The following is a 21,217-nucleotide window of genomic DNA, read 5'->3' as shown; positions in this document are numbered from 1 at the left end:
TGTGCTGGAACCAAGCATTCTTCTTCTTCATTAAAAATAGGTTGACTGTTTGTAAATTTTAGGGATATATCCCTCGGATTTACATTGTCAATCATATTTTTAAATCTCTTTACTGTATCAACGAATCCTGCAGGAAACTCACTAATAATTTTTAGATCATTAAAAATTAAAATTGTATCAATTAATCCATACTGAAAAAACTAATAGGTGTCAGATGGGGAAGCATCTGGAAATATAACCAGCTTTGTTAGCTATTATTTGGCAATAGGATAATATCCCAAAATTGCCCTTTTTTCTTCGGTCCAATTCAAGACTATGTTAAGGGTTTCTCTGAGATTTGATCTACAGACCTTTTTCTTTTCCTTGATTTCAGCCCTTGTAGGAATGTTTCTGTTAGACAAAATATTATTCTCATAAGAAAATTAAAAAAAATAATAAATAATTAGTTGTCTGTTAATATTCCTATATATAATATCTATATCTATTTTAGATTAAATTAGATCATTTGATAGTTAGTTATTTATTTGAATTTTGAAATTTACATCAAGCAAGAAGTGCGGGAAACAGCTACATGAAATTCAAATTCTCTGCAAGTGGTGTACAAGGAGTAACTGCCCATTAAGATTAGGCTGGTCTATAAATAGAGTTTTAGGAATACGTTGTAATTAGTTCAGTTCTTCTTGGAAAACACTTAGAGACCCAAAACGCTCTCAGCCCCTTGGCATCACAGAGTAAAATTGGGAATCTTAAGTAATTCCTCTGAACTCAAACACTTGTACTTTGCTTTCTTTCAGTTTTTATTAATAAAATTTCTTTACTTTTACGTCTTTTTCTCTTTTACGTTCATGTTTCTTCTTTCATCTTCTTTTTAATTTCCTGTTTGTTTTAATTTCTGCATTTTACTTTGCCTCCGGCACCTTGTATGTTTTTCTTTTTATCTTTAATTTTACTTTCGAAATTACAATTGAGACTTTGAGACACCCATAAAAGGAGTCGTTTCCGCTCCTTGAATTAAGATTGTGAAACAAAACTCGAAAATTGTTGATTTATTTGTTGTTAACAATGGAACAAAATTTTGAGTAAAACAAATTGGCACGCCCGGTGGGACCTTGTCAATAGATTGTAGTTTGTCAAAAGAAAAATCAAGAGTTTTGAATTTGCATGTGGTTGCGCAGTGGTAAATTCGTGCGTCCAGAGCCAAGGAAATCAGCGTCAGTTGACATGTCAAATACTTCTGCAGCATCTTCTTCTACTTCTAGTGATGAGATTAGAGGAAATGAATTTGGGAATTCTCCTGTGATTTCAAATGCAGAGCCTACCTTGATGTCAGTGAGGCATGATGGCGTTAGCCATGCCCATACAGGGTTAAATGCAACTCACATAAATACCATGGGGTGGCCGCCATATGGCTTGCCACCGGGGTATGTCCCCTCCATGGTGACACAAGGATTGACTGTGCCTCTCTACTCAACTTTTCAAAATCCTCTTTATCAAAATCCATATGGCATGTCAAATGTATCTGTTTCTGGTGTGCCAGGTTCACACGTATCACAACAAAATTTTTCACATGCTATTAATACAGGAAATAACAGTGCATCTAATTCTACTATGTCCACTATCACTAGGGTAGAAAATTTCAGACCTGTATTTCCTGACATGTCAAGAGCAATGCCTGTTAATCAACCTAGTCAAACTGTGGGATCTTTAGCAAATATTAGGCAGCAGATGGATGAAAGCCACCATGATCTAGTAAACATGTTAACTCATCAAATGGTGACAGTTTTAAATCCTCTTCTAGAAAACACAAACACTAGAATTGAACAATTAAATAGGCAAGTCAATAGGATTGCTACTGTGGTAAATTTAGAAGAAAATGATAACTTGGGTTTAAGATTTGATAATGTCAATCAGAACGGTGGAGCAATTCCTAATTATGATGTTCATATGCCTAGACAGGGTCAAAATGCTGATGATACGTTAGAAAGACTTAGACAAAATAACTTAGGGGGCATTATAATCTAGCAAGAAATGTTGAACAAGTTTTAAACTGTTTGGGATTTAATGTTGGTTGCTTGAATAGGCCATATTTTGTGTCTGCTTTTCCTGAGTGTGTCCAACAAGCAGAGCTCCCAAGGGGTTGGAAGATTCCAAAATCCCTTACAAAATTTTCTGGAGAAGAAAATGAATCTACAGTAGAGCATATTGCTCGATATACTGTCGAAATTGGGGAAGCAGCTTCTAATGAATATCTCAAGATGAGATACTTTCCTTCTTCTTTAACAAAAAATGCATTTACATGGTTCTCTAACTTGAGACCAAATTCTATTCATTCTTGGGCGCAGTTGGAGAGAAATTTTCATGATCAGTTTTTCCAAGCTGAATTGAAAGTTAGTCTTACGGATTTATTCTCTGTCAAACGTGCAGAAGGAGAATCCATTGATACCTATTTGGCGCGGTTTAGAAACATGAGGAATAAATGTTTTACTCCGATTCCAGAATCTGAAGTTGTCAAAATGGCCACTAATGGGCTAGAATTCGGAGTTAGGAAGAAACTTGTTAATCAACATACTTTATATCTTTCCCAATTAGCTGAGAGAGTAAGACAGATAGAACAAATTAAGAAAGAAAAAGAAAATTTTAAAAGGGGTTCAAAAAAGGTTGCATATGTTGATTGTTTTTCCGATAGTAGTGATTCAGATGAAAAAGAGATTTATATTGCTGAATTACGTGGGGGTCCTCCTTATGTATGCAAGTCTTTGAAGCCTGTTAAAGGAAAGGAAAAAGTTTCTTCTTATTCTAAAGTTGAAAATAAGACTTATTCTTTTGATATTTCTAAGGCAGATCAAATATTTGAAGTTTTATTAAAAGATAAGCAGCTTATTTTACCGGAAGGAAAAAAAATGCCTACAACTGATGAAATAAAAAATAAGAAATTTTGTAAGTTTCATCAAGTATTTTCTCATACCACTAACAATTGCGTCTGTTTCAGGGATTTGATACAAAAAGCAATTGAGGAGGGAAGACTGAAGTTTGAAGATAAAACTACTATGAAGGTGGACACTGAACCATTTGCTGCTGACTCAAATTATGTTGAGCCATTCGATTTGTCAATCAACATGGTGGAAGTTGATGCCACGATGGTTAGTGCTAAAAATGAAAATAAAGACCTGAGAGTCTTTGAACAAGATAAGAAGCCAGTTTATCCGCATCCTGGTGAGGATTTGTTAGATTTTTTGTTAAGAATTAAAGAATCTGACAGCACCATTGCCATGTGCCCAAAGTGCAATGCTGTTTTTGACAAGGAAGCTGCAAAAGAGTTTGAAAAGTACAAAGTTGAAGAGAAAGAAAAGGCTGAGTTGAGAAAGAAGATTGCTGAAAAAGAGAATGAAACTAACGAGCTAAAGCGGAAGATAGCCGAGGGAAAACAAAAGTTGGGTGGACAAACTCCTTTGAACAAGTGCGTCAACAACACTGGAGTACAACCTGTCAACCAGAAGATGAAGACTGTGGTCATGATTGATGGAAGACCTGATGGATTTTCTCAAAAGACAAGAGTTCCTCCCACCAAAATCTCAAACAATAAATGGGTCCAGAATGTGAGAAATGTGCAGAATCAACCTACTGCTTTTGCAAGAGGAAAAAACAAATGGGTGAAGCCTAGACCTTTCAAGCCCAGGTACTATGAGTCTCAGTTATGGAACATGAACCATGCACAAGACGGAGGTAGTATATATATTCCGAAAAATGCGCCTATTCCCTCTAAGCCAATTTATTCTTGTTATAGTCCTAACATGCAGCAGGTTCCTAATTATTCTCCTTGGCCAAATTGTCAAAACATTCCCAAATATTCTCCTTTTACAACTTTTGAGCAGAAAGAGAATATGCCTGAATATGTTTCTTTGGATCCATACCAGGGACACGGAGTAGATTTTTCTCCTTTGCCAACCATGGCCAAGTCTGTAGAAACAGACAATTCTTCTAATCACCCTAAGTGCAATAAAAATGTCAAGAAGAATCTTGTTGGGAAGAGGGTGATGGTTGAAAATAAGGGAGAAAAGGATGAAGATTTAATTACTGATAATTTTGACACTGGTTTTGATGACAGCTTAGAAGCAATATTTGGTGTTAAGCAACCTATAGCTGTGGTGTCAATACTGCCTGAGGAGTATAGTCAAGTCCAGGAAGTAGAGTCATTAAAAGATGATTGTTATGATGTCTTTCCTGGAAGCGAATGTTTATTGCTAGACGACAATATGTGTGGTGGAGGATTATTTGAGAAGCCTACTGAAAATGATAAGGAACACTTGCGTCCACTGCATATCAAGGCTCGTGTTGACGGAAGGATAGTCAATAAGATTTTGGTTGACGGGGGAGCTGCTGTTAATCTCATGCCTGAAAGAATGATGGGAAGGCTTGGAAAGACTGAAAAAGATCTGATTAAAAGTAGCATTGGGGTGACAGATTTTAATGGAAAGACTTCTTCTGTTAGAGGTGTGGTTCTGCTGTCAATTGAGGTTGGTTCTGTCAATAGGCCAACTCTATTTGTGGTGGTTCCTTCAAAGGCTGGTTTTAACTTGCTTTTGGGATGAGATTGGATTCATGGAATGGGTGCTATTCCATCAACTTTACATCAAAAATTGATTTTCTGGAATGAAGATGGAGGAGTGGAAGAAGTTCTTGCTGACAATAGTACTTGTTACTACGATGAGATGCATGTGGAGTTCAGGATGTATAATCCTGGAGTCAAGCCGCTGACCGTTGACACCAATGCATTTAATCCTGAAAATATTGAGATGTGCAAAATAGATATGAATGGTTTTATTTTGGTCCCTAAGGCCGGGGCGGATGCGGCCTCAGAAGAGACTTAGATGAGCTTGACGAGCCAACTGGCTCGGCTGTCAGCCTATATGGCAGGCAGAGAAGGGTGCATTGACAGTGTACCTTATGATTGTATATATGATGATGGTCCTTTAGGTTTTGAAAAAAATAATAATACTGACATTGTAAAAAAGGTTGAAGTGCAGGATCCTTTGGAGGAAGTAGATATTGGTAACGGTGATTATCCTAGACCAACATATGTGAACAAGATGCTGCCTGATGATTTCAAAAGAGAAATGGTGGAGATTTTGAAGGAATATTGCGACTGTTTTGCATGGAATTATGCAGAGATGCCAGGCTTGAGTCGTGGATTGGTAGAACATCAATTGCCATTGAAAGCCAACGTTAAACCTGTCAAGCAGCCACCAAGGAGATTTGCCCCTGAAGTCGTGCAGAAGATTAAAGAAGAGATTGAAAGACTTCTTAAGGCTAAGTTTATAAGAACAACAAGGTATGTCAATTGGATTTCTAATATTGTCCCTGTCATGAAAAAGAATGGAAAATTAAGGGTTTGCATTGATTTTAGAGATTTAAATTCTGCAACACCAAAAGATGAATATCCAATGCCTATAGCTGATATGTTGATAGATTCTACTGCTGGCCATGAAATATTAAGTTTTATGGATGGATATTCAGGTTATAATCAAATATACATAGCTGAGGAAGATGTGTCAAAAACAGCATTTAGGTGTCCAGGTGCTTTAGGAACTTTTGAATGGGTTGTGATGCCATTTGGGTTAAAAAATGCTGGTGCAACTTATCAAAGGGCGATGAATAAAATTTTTCATGATTTTATTGGAAATTTTATGGAAATTTATGTTGATGATGTGGTTGTCAAATCAAATGCTAAACAAGAGCATTTAGAAAATTTAAAGAAAGCATTTGAAAGAATGAGAAAGCATAAATTAAAAATGAATCCTTTAAAATGTGCCTTTGGTGTGAGTGCAGGAAATTTTCTTGGTTTCTTGGTGCAGAAAAAAGGGATTGAAATTGACAAAAATAAGGCAAAGGCTATCTTAGAGGCTCCTCCTCCAGCTAACAAAAAGCAGCTGCAAGCTTTTTTAGGGAAGGTCAATTACCTCAGAAGGTTCATTTCCAATTTATCAGGAAAAACCAAGGTTTTTGCGCCTCTGATCAAGTTGAAAAGAGAGGAAGAGTTCCAATGGAAAACAGAGCATCAAGAAGCTTTTGACAACATCAAGCAGTATTTGACTAATCCTCCTATTATGACACCTCCAAGGCATGGAGCACCTCTAAAACTTTATGTGTCAGCTTCTAAAGTAACCATTGGTGGAATGCTGGCTCAAGAAGATGAGAATGGCAACGAGAGAGTGATTTATTATCTAAGTCAAGTGCTAAATGATGTTGAGAGCCGTTATTCTCCAATTGAAAAACTTTGTTTAGCTTTATATTTTTCCTGTTTAAAACTTAAGTACTACCTAATTCCTAGGAATGTTTATGTAATTTCTAAGTTTGATGTTCTTAAATATATGTTGTCTTCTCCAATATTTCATGGTAGACTAGGAAAATGGATGCTAGCCTTAACGAAATTTTCTTTGCATTTTGTGCCTGCAAGAGCGGTTAAGGGTCAAGTTCTAGCCGATTTCCTGGTTGATCACCCGTGTATTGACGTTGACGAGAACTTACTGAGTTTCGTTGGTTTGGTGCCTTGGAAATTGTATTTTGACGGTTCATGCCATAAGGGTGGTGTTGGTATAGGAATTTTAATTATTTCTCCAAGTGGTGAGCCAAGTAAATTCCTCTTTGAATTGAATTATTCATGTTCCAACAATGAGGCAGAGTATGAAGCATTAATAATGGGACTGGAATTATTATTAGAAAGAGGAGTTAAAAACGTAGAAATACTTGGGGATTCACAGCTTGTAGTCCGTCAAGTATCACTCGAATATAGGTGTGTTAGTGAAAATTTGAGAAAGTATTTCAATGTGGCTACAGAGTTGTTAAGTAAATTTGATAATATCATTGTGAGACATGTTCCAAGGGAGTTAAACCAAGAAGCAAATGAATTAGCTCAAATTGCTTCAAGATATAAGATCAAGCCCTCAACACTAGAAAAATTGGTAAGGATAAAAGACATATTTATGCCTTTGAGAGAAAGAGAGGTGTTGTCATTAGAAAAACTAGACCCAGAAGATTGGAGAGTACCAATTGTAGAATATTTAAAAAATCCAAATCTTAGTGTCGATAAAAAACTTAAATATAGGGCTCAAAGTTATGTTCTAATAAGTAATGTCTTGTTTAAGAAGTCTGTTGATGGGAACCTCCTGACATGTTTGGGAGAAAAAGAAGCGTACTTGGCTCTTGCTGAAGTGCATGAAGGAATTTGTGGCACCCATCAATCAGGGGAAAAGATGAGATGGGTGATGAATAGGAGAAGATTATATTGGCCAACTATTCAAAGAGATTGTACAAAATATGCCAGGTCCTGTGAAGAATGCCAAAAACATGGAAGCCTCCAACATATTCCAGCGTCAGAACTGCATGTTATAATTAAGCCATGGCCATTTAGAGGTTGGGCTCTAGATCTTATTGGACAGATTCACCCACCGTCTTCTAAAGGTCATAAGTTCATTTTGGTTGGTGTGGATTATTTCTCTAAATGGGTAGAGGCTATCCCTCTAAGGGAGGTGACTCACAATGAAATAATAGATTTTATTGAGGAGCATATTGTGCATAGGTTTGGAATTCCTCAGTCTATTACCACTGATCAAGGAACCATGTTTATTGGGAAAAAGGTCATGGAATATGCCAAATCTAGGGATATAAAAATGCTTTCCTCTACACCATATTATGCCCAAGCCAATGGACAAGTGGAGGCAGCGAATAAAATTCTGATTGCATTAATTAAAAAACACATTGGAAGACAGCCAAGAAATTGGCACCAAACTATCAGTCAAGTTCTTTGGGCTTACCGAAATTCTCCAAGAGGATCTACTGGAACCACCCCGTATAAATTAGTTTACGGTCATGATGCAGTATTGCCAATTGATATTAATCTGCAAAGTATAAGGGTGGCTAGACAAGATGAGATGCCAGTAGTAGATTATTGGAATTCTTTGTATGACGAGCTTAATGAACTTGATGACGAAAGGTTAAGAGCTTTAGAGCGGGTGATTCGACAAAAAGAGATTATGTCAAAATCATACAACCGCCGTGTTAAAGCAAAGACATTTGCAGTTGGAGATTTAGTGTGGAAAACAATCTTGCCTATAGAAAGAAAGTCGAAAACTTATGGTAAGTGGTCTCCAACTTGGGAAGGACCTTATGTAGTTGACAAAGTTTACCCTGGAAATGCCTATAAGATTATTGAAATAGGATCAGGAAAAAGAATTCCTTCAATAAATGGAAAATATTTAAAAGTATATAGGCCAGGCATACATGAGATAAACATTCCACATGTTTAAGGATACAAAAAAATATCCAGTTGAAGTGTCAAAGAAAAAGTGAAGAGCTAATTAATATTTGCAATTCAGTTTGTAAAAGCTAACATGTCCTTGTGATTTCTTTGAATTACAAAATCTACTGACAGTGTAAAGCATTAAGCTTATGAGACAAATATATGTCCAAAGCATCAGGTTGAAAATCTTGGACAAAAAAATAATCTCTTATTGACATTTGGGTATGTACTTCATAAATACAAGAGCCTAATTGACTTAGAAATTCTGTTGAGTCTATTAGCGCTTGGAGTCAAGACTATTGAAATGTTAGTGCGAAGATATTAATTATTGAGAATGTTAGTGTGGAGATATTAACTATTGAAAGTCAAGACTATTTCATACAAAAGAATAGACCCCATTGACAGTTTCAACTAGTAATGTAAAATTTTTTTTTAGACTTAGAAATTCTGTTAAGCCTATTACTAGTAGGCATTTATTTCTTATAAAAAAAAATAGCAAGTGTCCAATCTCCAAAGTAAGGATAAAAGTGCATTCAAAAGCGAATAATAAACAAAATTCTGAAGGTTCAAAAAGTAAAGATTGCAGACACATATTAAAATCATAAAGGTTCACACAAGAAATGCAAGACTAAGATTCAAAGATCTCCTTCAAACGAATAACTTCAGCCTGGAGAACGGTTTGGAAGTTTCTGGCTTCTTTGGTAACTTCCTGTGCGGAGAGCATCTTCTCTTCAAGTAACTGCAGCGCTGCATTGCTACTGTCAAGCATGCCACTCGCTTTGGCAAATTGAGCCTCATTCTTTGTCAAAGCAGCGTCCAGCCTACTTTTTGCTCCTCTCTTGACAGCCAGCTGTTGTTCTAAGTCTCGAATCTCCTCAGATAGCTCATGACCCCGATCTTTAGCTTTTGTAATATGGACAGCCAGGGTAGCTTTGACAATCTCAAAAGAGGAGATGTCTTGTTTCAACTTAGAAAGAGATTCAGTTAGTTGTTGACACGAGGAGATGGCTGCCTGAGAATCTGGAAATTTGGCATAAAGATCCTCATAGACCATCCGCAGGTGAGCCAGCAAAGGATCAGTAGTCTCAGGATGTGATGTATTTGAAAAGGTTTGAAGAATATCAGAGAGCTGAGCCTTAAACTGCGGATCCGTAGCAAGTGTCAAAATAGGTTTGGATAGAATGACACTGAGTTGTTGGCTTAATGGAAGCAGGATGGAATTGTCAACAATCTTGGTTGTGGGAAGAGTAGTATGGGGCTGCTCTGTTGAAGGATGACTTTGAATGGTGGAACAAGATTCAACTATGGCCTTCTGTGTATCCATACTACATGCATATGCTTCATTTAGACTTTCTAAATCAGCCAATAAGTCATTCACCACATTAGGGGTCTGAGCATGGATGGAAGTGATGGGTATTTGTTTTTCTGACCGCTCACTTGGGGGGAGTTCAGAAGCTTGAAGCTAGACAAAAATACAAAAGCAAATGTTAACATAAAACTAAGGAAGATATGAGGAGGAGATATCAACCATCAGGCTAAATGACATACCGTACCTTATTTGCATTGGTTTTGGGCATAGGTCTATTAGATGTGGCAACCATCATATTTTCAGTATTAGGCGCGATCAAAGAAATGGTAGGAGTCACAGTGACCTAAATCAAAAGGTAAAATGAGGACAAAGGTAATAAAAGGGGACTCAGCATGAGTATACTATCACCATGTAAGTTCTTTAAGATGATGTTATTTCAATGTGAAAATATATAAGAATACCTGAGAAGCAAGCCGGTCACTGGCGCTAAGAGCATTAACATCTTTTTCCAAAGAGAATTTACTGACTGATTCATCACTTGACGAGATGTTCTCGTTGGCCTTTTCATTTTGTTGAGAAATTACCGGTCCATCAAGATTGTCATTGGATGTATTTGATGTGTCATTCTTATCGTTACTACTTGAAGATACTGAAGCTTCAATTGGTTCAAGTCTTCTTTTTACCCGACGGTTTGAGCTATTAAAATTGCGTTTCTTTTTTCCTATAAGCCTACTAGAAGACCTTCTCAAAAGAGGATTTGTGGCAAGTGGGGTAGTTGTGTTCTCTGTGGTAATAATAATAATAATTAAAACATGTGCCATTGTGATAGCCTTAGAAGACATTATGCATGAAGAAAATGAATAGCAACAACACAGAGAGGATATGTTACTAATAGAGGAAATTACCTTAACTAATAATAATAATAATAATAATAATAATAATAATAATAATAATAATAATAATAATAATAATAATAATAAAATGAGCAAATAGTTTAGTGGTAATTACCCTTTTTCGCTCTTTTCACTTGTTGCATTACAAGAACAGTGGTCATCCTTTGACAGCAAGTATTGAAAGCAACTTCAATAGAGGAGTAATAGTTTTTCCACCAAGAAAAGAATGAATAGGTGGTCAATGGACAAGGCTTGAAAGGGAATAAGTGGAATTTATTTCTCCGTATAGCATTATCTTTCTGAATACGCAGCAGGTCTTCTAATGAAATAGTTTTGACATGCGAGGGTTGTGATTCTTGAAAATGATATGGAGACGGAATGGCCTGAGCTAACCCAAATTGTCGTGAAACTGCGTTTGGCATATAGACTGCTGTTCTTAGGTCATTTTCACCCGGGAATCCAGCAAAAAGTAATTGAGGAGTTAAAAACTGCGACCAAATAATGATGCTTTCTTTTTGTGTAACCCCAGCTGGGGTAAGAAATTGCGTCAACCATTTCGGACCAGTTTGACAATTAGCAAAAGGAGTCAAATTTATGTTGTGGTCTTTCTCTGGCAAGTAATAAAAAGCACGGAAGAAGTATTTCATCTTGTCATGTGAGGGCATCAACCTATCAGGGAAGACTAAATTGAGCAAACGTTGTCCGGCAATCGTAGAATCTGTAAGACTTTTTTGGGTCGAACGCGGTTGTAGCTCGGATTCAAAAATAGCGGATAACCACAATTGAAAAAACCAAACGGGACCATCGGCATTAGTGATTCTTTTCTTTTCCCTCATATGGGCTGTGATCCAATCTAGAGTGAGATATAGTCGAGCCAGGAACAATTTGGCCAAACATAGCTTTTTGCCTTCAGCTAACATAACGGCTAATGGGACATAGGCTATTTCAACTTGAATATTTCTAGCACAGAAAACAATGCCACTCAACCAATAGAGAAGGAAGGCTATGTGCTCATTATCAGAAACAGGTTCTCCATCTCGACCTCTGTTATTAAGGATGAAACTCTGATAAGTAGTGGAAGAAAGGTTAATGGAGTACTTAACGCCTGTGGTTGACTGGGTAGTGGTTAAAATTTCCCTCCCAAGGGAGATAGGCCGGTTATTGCAGCTACATCCAGAAGAGTAGGAGTAATCATACCATAAGGAGTGTGAAATGTATGAGAAGTCTCGTCCTAAAAGTACAATGCGCCTCCCATTAATCCTGAATTAACAGTGTAGGTGATTTTACTAAGCTGAATCAGGTCATATATCCTAATCTCTTTCCACAAGGTCGTCTTCTCAGTCTCAACCCTACTTAACCAAGCGTGGTAACCCCCAATGTTGGTCTTTGGGGGATTTCTGAATAATCTGTTGTTGGAATCGAAGTAGCCAATGGGTATGGAGTCTTGAAAAGCAACGGGTCTTCTTTAAGGGTGACCAGGAAAAATATTTTTTTATCTTATTTGCCACTTCAAGAGAGATAATAGGACCAACAAAAGCTGAATCCATACCGTCAATGGTTAAAGGGAGTAGCACCTGAGATTCCCATGTCTTCGATTCTGAGGCCTCTGGTTCAGGAGCAAAATCCTTACCATTCTTGACAACAGGTTTATCGCAAGTGGCAGCTTTAGATGAAGAAGGAGGAATTGTTGACAGATGGTGGCTCGAGGTTGCCATAACGATACAAATTGAAAATTCAAGTATTGAGTGCTAAGGCTGTCAACGATCAACAAACAAGCTATAAAAAAAATATTCTTTAGAGTAAAATTCGAACATTCATAGTCATAAATAATATAAGGGATACCTTGCAAAAAGGTAGAAAAGAAAAGATATTGGAAAAGAAAAGATAAGATAAAGATAGAAAAGAAAAGACATTGGAAAAGAAAAGATAGAGATAGAGCTAACAGTAAAACCTTACTTGAAATATTGAAAAAAATTAGGTATAATCAAACCCTTATGAACAGAGAAGGTCAATCGTAACAGATAAAATTTGGGAGAGTACGTGGGGAGTACAGAGTTGAAGAAAAGTTTAACACTAGCGTATTATCTTTCTCACACGTACCACAAGAAGATAAGAGGACTGAGTGATTTCATTTTTGTTGAGCCAATTCAAATAAATAAACAAAACAACAATGAAAAAAGGAGAAAGAGTACAATACGTACTCTCTAGATGGTGTTCCGAAATTTCATTCTTATCATCATTTATTATTATCATTTATATAAAAAAAAATTAACTAAATAAATAAACATACACTTGTATATACTTTCCTTATTATCATAAAAAACAAAATTTCTTCACTTTCAATCCCTATATGACTTCAAGTGAAAATTTTTGGGAGCATTATGTTAGACAAAATATTATTCTCATAAGAAAATTAAAAAAAATAATAAATAATTAGTTGTCTGTTAATATTCCTATATATAATATCTATATCTATTTTAGATTAAATTAGATCATTTGATAGTTAGTTATTTATTTGAATTTTGAAATTTACATCAAGCAAGAAGTGTGGGAAACAGCTACATGAAATTCAAATTCTCTGCAAGTGGTGTACAAGGAGTAACTGCCCATTAAGATTAGGCTGGTCTATAAATAGAGTTTTAGGAATACGTTGTAATTAGTTCAGTTCTTCTTGGAAAACACTTAGAGACCCAAAACGCTCTCAGCCCCTTGGCATCACAGAGTAAAATTGGGAATCTTAAGTAATTCCTCTGAACTCAAACACTTGTACTTTGCTTTCTTTCAGTTTTTATTAATAAAATTTCTTTACTTTTACGTCTTTTTCTCTTTTACGTTCATGTTTCTTCTTTCATCTTCTTTTTAATTTCCTGTTTGTTTTAATTTCTGCATTTTACTTTGCCTCCGGCACCTTGTATGTTTTTCTTTTTATCTTTAATTTTACTTTCGAAACTACAATTGAGACTTTGAGACACCCACAAAAGGAATCGTTTCCGCTCCTTGAATTAAGATTGTGAAACAAAACTCGAAAATTGTTGATTTATTTGTTGTTAACAATGGAACAAAAATTTGAGTAAAACAGTTTCTTATTATCCCTGTTCTCTGGGTTTGAATTGGAGCTTTATCTGCTCTTTTTAGAGTTTGCTCTGGATGGAGAGCTTCATATTCCCTGAAGGATTCCTTTGCCTCTTCCAGTGTTAGAAACCCTCCTTTATGAATTATCCTTGATTGATGTGTGAATGGTGCTACTTTTTTCCAGGCATCATATACTCCTTTTATGGGGCCATTATAAATTACATAATATTTTTTATCTTGGGTGGATTTTTTAATGATTTCAGCAATTGTTTTATTTTCTGAAATTTTTTCTTCACCTGATTTGTCCACCATGCTTAGCTAGCTGAACTCTGATAGTTTTGCTTGTTGTGTTGATTTCATTGATTCAATAGCCTTCTTGAGAGATTGGATCTGTGTCCTTATTTGCTGATAATGCTTGCATTTTTCGAGTTCTTGCTCATATTTTTGAATTTCTTGATCTAATGCGTTGTAGACGAACTCCATTCTCTTATTAATGTATCTGCAATAACATTTTTGTCGCCCTTAATATATTCAATTTTTATTGGATATTGTAACAAAAATAATTGCCATCTTACCAATCGTCCATGATTATAATCAACTTTTAAATTATATCGTATAAAACCTGTTAGGTAACTTGAATCTGTCCTTAATGTAAATTCTCTGGGTAGTAAATCAATTTTCCATTTCTTAAGAGATTTAATTGCTGCTAGAGTTTCCTTTTCATGAGTGGTATATCTCTGTTCTGTTGGAGTAAAAGTCCCTGAAATATACCTGCAAAGTAATTCCTTTGGGGAATATTTAGAATCTAGTGATTCTTTTCCTTGTTCCAAACTTTTTATAGCTTTCTTAGCTTTTAGATATCCTGACCAGGTTATGTCTGAAGCATCTGTTTCTACTATTAAGTAGTCATTTTCTTCTGGAATATAAAGTTCTGGAAGTTTTTCACATAATTCTTTAATTCTTTGAATTTGCATACTATCTTTTTCATCCCATTTCCATTCTTTTTTAGTACTTATTTTTGGAAATAAGCTTTTAGTGTATTCTGTTATATTCTTTAAAAATCCTTGATCAGAAATATAATTTATACACCCTAAGAATCTTTGTAATTGTTTTCTATCTTCTATTTTATTAGGAAATAAATTTACCTTTTCTAGAACATTTGGTTGAAGTTTTAGCTTTCCTTGAGTGGATAGAATTAATCCAAGAAACTCTATTTCTTGTTTTGCTATTCTTGCTTTTTTTTTGCTAAAAACTAATCCTTTTTCTTTACATCTTTCTAAAACTATTAATAATTTTTGAAGATGATCTTCTTTATCCTGTTTTGTAAAAATTAGTATATCATCAATGTACACTAAAACAAATTCATTTAACTCTTTTAGATTTTCTTCCATAAATCTTTGATAAATACTTGGGGCTTGTTTTAATCCGAATGGTAATACATTCCATTCATAGAGCAACACACTTGTTGATTCTTTTGTTGGGCAAGTAAAAGCAATTAATTTCTTTGTTTCTTCGTCTAAACGAAGTTGCCAATATTCTGATTTTGCATCAAGAGATGAAAACTAAGTTGCTCCTTTGATTTTTTCTAAAATAGAATCTTTTCTTGGAAGTTTATGAGCATCACCAATAGTTGCTTCATTCATCTTCTTATAGTTAATAACCATTCTTCGTTTTTCCCTTTTAATTTCATTATTGTTTTCGACATAAAAGGCTGGAGCCGCATGAGGACTTTTACTTAATCTTATAATTCCTTTTTCTAAAAGATCTCTACATTCTAATGAGAACTCTTCTCTATCTCTTGCGGAATAAGGAATTTTATTTGGAACATTTATCTCTTTTGTAGGATCTTTTAATTTAATGCTTACTAATTCGTTATTTGTATTTTTAATATCTAAAGGGTTTTCAGCACAAATTTCATCCAAAAGTTCTTCTATCTTTATTTCAAGATTATTTTTTGGAATGTTTATCTGAAAGTATAAATTTAAATAACATGTCTCTAATATAGAAAATATTTTAAATTTTAAGATCTTATCTATAGTAGTAGTTGGTATTTTTATACGTTTTGATTTTTGATTTATTGAAGAATCGTGTGGAGCTTTTAAAACTATATATGTTAATTCTTGAATGAATGGATGATATAGCTTTAAAAAGTTATTTCCTATGATAAAATCCATTCCAGAATCTAACATATATATAGATGGAATAATGAACCTATAATTTTGAATAAAAATTTCAGCCATTTCTGTTTTTTGGTCAATTTTATGTATTGATTTGTCAGCTATTCTAACTCTTAATGGTTTCTTTAATTTTTTCCAATCAAGTTTTATATTTGAACTAGCAAAGCATTGTGTTGCTCCAGAATCTATGAAAGCATTTATAAACTTTTCTGTTATTTTTATAGTAATAAATGTGGCATTATTACTCAGTCTCTGAGTCTGTTTCTGAGACATATTCAAAAATATAGTCTAAGTTATCATCAGATTCCTCTAATGGTTCCATGAAACAAGACTTAGCGATTTCTATTTGTTTAGTAAGATCCTTTTTATCCTTCTTTTTCGGACATTCATTTGCATAGTGTCCTTCTTCTTGGCAATACCAACACTTACAATTTTTTTTTTATTCGGGCAATAGTCACTTTTTTGTCTTTTGTTTTTATTGTTATTTTTTTTTCTAAAATACCTCTTTTTTCTCCAGTTTGGATAGTATTTTCTTTTTCTAAATTGGTATTTTCTTCTTCTTTGAAAATTTTTATTAAGCCCATATTTTTGGGGTATCTCTTCATTATCCTGACAGCAAATTCTAATTATATTTGCAAATCTTTTTTGAGTTGCTTCTTGCATACAACGTTCTTTTATTTCCTCTCTTATTGCAGAGGTTGCTCCACCAAAATTATTTTCAATTGTCCCTCTATTTATTTCTCTTATAAATCTTCCCATTATAAATTCATTAGCAGGATATGGAAGTTTTGTTATATACATACTAAGATAATGATTTTTATCTTCTTCTTTTAATTTGTAATAATGTATTCTATATTCACATATATAAGACTCCACATTACATAGATCATATATCTGAATATTAGCTAAATAGTTTTTTGCTTCTTGATATTCTTTATTATAGACTTCTTATCTATGATCTATAATATTTTTTCTAAAAAATTCTTTATATAGAATCATCATTATATATAATATCTTATCATAAGCTGTTGTTTTTGTTGCTAATTCTTCTATTATTTGGTTTTCTATTGATGTCATATAATCTCTTATAGTTCCTTTAGTATGAAACCCTATGTAATTTCAAATATCTCTTCCAGACAATTCACTAAGTTTTGGATTAGTAAAGGCTTCAAATAAAAAGGAATTCAACCAATTTTCGAAAATTTCTTTTTCATTCTTTTTACAGTCTAAGTCAAGCATTCTTTCTCCTTCCATTTCCTGGATTTTAGCAACGTATTTTGATGGTATTTTTGTATATTTTGAATCTTTATTTATAAACCCTTTTTTAAAAGCATAATTATCAAAACCTGTTTCCATTTAAATTGAGATTGATTATCCTTAGATGTTCCAGCTTCATTTTTAACTTGTATTGGAATTGCTGGTTCTTCGTCACTTGAATAATTTAGGATGTGTTCTTCATTTTCTATATTGTCAGAATTTACTAATTCTTCTTCTATTTGAAATTCTTGTTCCATAATATTATTTTCTTGAGCCATTTTTAATTGTTTAAAAAGCATTGTAACTTCTTCTAATTTTTCTTCAATATTCATAACTTTAGTGGTGGTTTTACTTTTAAATCTGTTATGTTGATTATATTTTGAAATTTTTCTTCCTTGGAATTCTCTTTTTCCTTATTTCTTTGAAATTTTATGGATACTAATATTTCTTCAAGCATATCTACTATAAAATTTAATTGTGGGTTAAAAGTATGATAAAGATGTGGGGAATCATTTCCGTGGTAACATTTTTTAGAAATTCCGTGTGAAAAATAAGTTTTTTCAGGTTTTTGAAGTCATTCAATAAAACTTATAATAAAATAAAGATTTTGAGAAAAATCATTTTGTATTGATTTTAAGAATTCGGTGTCATTACAGTTAACATTAGTTAAAATCATTAATTTTTGATCTATTAATTTTGATAATTTAATTATTTCTTCTCTTAAATCTTCTAATTTATTTTTTTCCATTAGGTGACACTTTTCTTTATGAAGAGTTACGATTTTAAGTGAAAAATGTGTCTTTAGAATGTGTGGTTTAAATTTTGCCACGTAAGCACATCTTTAAATCTTGCTGAGTACCTTATAATTCACCTCCAATTATTATGTTATTAGGATTAAATCGGTGACAGGGGCAGGGGCAGGGGCAGGGGGGGGGGGGGGGGGGGGCGGGCTTATTTCCGTAGGGTTAGCAAACTCCCTCAAACTTAGACGTGCGAATCACTAAAATGTTGTCATCCTCAACCTCAAGGATCACTTTCATTTTTAGGTATTCTCTTCTCCAAATCCCTAATTTTGTTTCCTTCCCTTCCTCTTCATCCCTTCACTCTCATTCTGAGCCCCCATCCCTTCGTCAAGTTGATGAAGCTGTTGATTCCTTCACTCGCATGCTCTCTATGCGTCGCCCTCCGTCCATCATCCAATTCACCAAGATTTTGGGATCTCTTTCCAAGACCAACCATTTCTCCACCGCCATTTCCCTTTTTCAGCAATTGCAAGCCAGGGGAATCGCTCCCGACTTATTTACTTTGACCATCGTAATTAATTGTTGTTGCGGCATGGGTTGTATGACGCTTGCTTTCTCTGTATTGGCCAAGATTTTCAGAATGGATTATCAACCTAATACGGTAACATTGACAACAATCCTGAAAGGTCTCTGTCTCTGTGGTAGTGTTGAAAAAGCAGTGCGCTTTCATGACAGACTGCTGGCTCATGGATTTCACTTTAATCAAGTCACTTATGGGATCTTGATTAATGGACTCTGTAAGACCGGACACACATCAGCTGCTATTCAAGTGTTGAGAAAGATCCCACGGTATGGCATTGCTCCTGATGTCTTCATGTACAGCGCAATTATTGATAGCCTCTGCAAGGATACACTTGTAAGTCAGGCTTTTCATTTATTCTCTGAAATGCTTGCTAAGGGAATTTCTCCTATTGTTATCACATACAGTTCTCTCATTTTTGGATTGTGTCTTGTGGGTCAATATAAGGAAGCCATTGATTTGTTAAGTGATATGGTGCTTAGAAACATTACTCCAGATGTTTATACCTATAGTATTTTGATCGATGGGCTATGCAAGGAAGGAAAGATCAAAGATGCAAAAAATGTGTTGGCTGTGATGACAAAACATGGTGTGAAACCAGATGTGGTTACTTATAGCAGTTTAATGGACGGATATTGTTTGGTTAATCAGGTAAATAAGGCAAAATATGTATTCAACACAATGGCCCAAAGTAGAGTGTTACTTAATGTTCAAAGTTACAATATCATGATTAATGGCTTGTGCAAAAGTAAAATGGTCGATGAAGCCTTGAGTCTCTTTGAAGAAATGCGTCGAAAGTACTTGGTTCCAAACACGGTAACTTACAACACTCTTATTGATGGCTTGAGCAAATCAAAGAGAATCTCTTGTGCTTTGGAGCTTCTTGTCAAGATGCACGAGAGAGGTCCACCCGCTAATGTAGTCACTTACACTTCCTTGTTGGATGGGATGTTCAATATCAAACAAGTTGACAAGGCACTTGTGTTATTCAAGCAAATGAAAGAGAGTGGCATTGATCCAGATATATCCACGTACAATGTACTTATTGATGGCCTATGCAAAGGTGGAAGACTTGTAGTTGCAAAAGAGATTTTTCAAGATCTTTCTGTGAAAGGCTATCCTCTAAATATGAGGACATACACTATTATGATCAATGGGCTCTGCAGAGAGGGCTTGTTTGAAGAAGCATTGGCCCTGCTGTCGGAAATGGAAGGCAATGGTTGCTTACCAGATGCTGTGACTTTTGAAACTGTTATCCGTGCTTTGTTTGAAAAAGATGAGAATGACATGGCGGAGAAACTTCTTCGAAAAATGGTTGCTAGAGGCTTATTGAATTGATAAAAGAAGGTAAAATACATCAACTCAAATTGAAATTACATCTCACTGTTGCTGAATATGTATCATAGTTTTGTAAATTCTGTGTCTGTTGGGTCAGAGGACTTTGGCAATACCATAACATTAATTAATTTTGCACTTCCGATTTTTGCAATTGCTATCATCCTTTTTCATTCCACTACATTATTGATTCTTTAGATGATATTCCTAGTTATAGCTTACAGATTTTGTGTTTAAGATCTCTTTATAGCAACAGAGTGTTATTTACTGTTATTCTATGAGATCATGTATTTATCATGTTAAAATTAAGCAAAACTAAAAAGATTGAAAATTTTGTTTTGTTGTTTGTTCTCTACTATTCTGTTGTGCAACTTATTTTTCCGTATCTTTATAGGTACACTATATATATATATATAAGGAAATTTAAATAGGTACTAAGGATTTATTCTTAGGCTATATAGTTTACACTTCCATCTTAAAAATAAACCCACCTTCTAAAATGCATGTCCCCTCTTTTCATCAACCTAAGCAACATCGAGTCAAGGTAATATGGTTTAGTTATCTCAAGATTTTTGGCCATTTTCTTAATTAATGCTACTCAGTTGTATTGCTTGGAAATTGCTGCTGAAAATATGTACATTATGAAATACTTTTTCGGAGAATGTTTTTCTGTTAATTCTTAGATAAATTACTTCATTATTTCTTGTGTACACGTTATTCCATTGTCTCTAAGTCTCTGTTTATTAGCATTTTAAAAAAAGTTACTGGCTTGGAGTTTTGTTATGGGGGTGTTAAAGTGAAACAATACAGAATTCTGAGTGTCGGCGTATTTTGCCTCCAAATACAAATTTTCCCTGCATATATCCTTCCACTTCCTAATTTTCGATCGTCATCATTCAATCATAATTTTTCTCTCCAAATAATTTTTTTATCACCATCATTCAACAATACCGAACACTTTCAGGGCTCCAATAATAGTACGAAAGCTCCAGCATCTTTGGTGGGGAGGGGTCCTCATCCCCGTGGGGATTTTGCGAGTTCCTTTAAAACTCCGGATAATCTCAATAGATATCCATGGGTTCAAGGTTTTTGGTCATCCCTATATACAACATATAAATATATAATGAACTAGTGATTCAACTATTTAGATTGTTATAGAATTCATATTCAGGAATACTATCTTCTTCAATTCTGCAGAATCTATCCTGCTTTCTTTGCATCAAAAAAATGTTAATACATTGATGAAGATACTGTAATATGGCAAAATGATCAAAGAATTAAAGAATCATTGAATTGCTCTATGATAACTCTAAGTACATGTGTTTTGGTTGCAATTGATGAAATGAAATCTCATAATATAATCTCATCAAGCAAGCCCCCATCCGAAAAACAATAATAAAAAAAATTTCAGCATCAAATAAACAAAGATTCATATATATAAATTTTGTTGGACTATTAATCTAAAATAGAGCAGCAGGCAACAAAGCAAAAAAGCTTGGAACACCAAAACGAATGTCTTGTTGCACTTGATGATTCAGCAGGGGGACCAAACATT

General features: G+C 34.5%; 2 protein-coding genes across 2 annotated transcripts; both read left to right on the top strand.

Annotated features, from left to right (window-relative positions):
• The first annotated feature begins 2,995 nt into the window (after positions 1-2,995).
• On the top strand, positions 2,996-6,360 carry LOC140178998 (uncharacterized). Its single transcript, XM_072217010.1, has 2 exons — positions 2,996-5,329; positions 5,827-6,360. The coding sequence occupies exon 1, from the start codon at positions 3,048-3,050 to the stop codon at positions 4,587-4,589; it is 1,542 nt and encodes a 513-aa protein (XP_072073111.1). The 5' UTR covers positions 2,996-3,047; the 3' UTR covers positions 4,590-5,329; positions 5,827-6,360.
• An 11,584-nt stretch (positions 6,361-17,944) lies between these two features.
• On the top strand, positions 17,945-20,936 carry LOC112750954 (uncharacterized). Its single transcript, XM_025799885.3, has 2 exons — positions 17,945-19,674; positions 20,627-20,936. Exon 1 carries the CDS (start codon positions 18,010-18,012, stop codon positions 19,663-19,665), a length of 1,656 nt encoding a protein of 551 aa, XP_025655670.1. The 5' UTR covers positions 17,945-18,009; the 3' UTR covers positions 19,666-19,674; positions 20,627-20,936.
• Positions 20,937-21,217: the final 281 nt, after the last annotated feature.

This window comes from Arachis hypogaea, chromosome 15 (genome assembly GCF_003086295.3).
Source record: "Arachis hypogaea cultivar Tifrunner chromosome 15, arahy.Tifrunner.gnm2.J5K5, whole genome shotgun sequence".
Classification (NCBI taxonomy): Eukaryota; Viridiplantae; Streptophyta; class Magnoliopsida; order Fabales; family Fabaceae; genus Arachis; species Arachis hypogaea.
The sequence above is the reverse complement of the archived record's forward strand: the minus strand, read 5'-3'. Positions and strand labels throughout refer to the sequence as shown.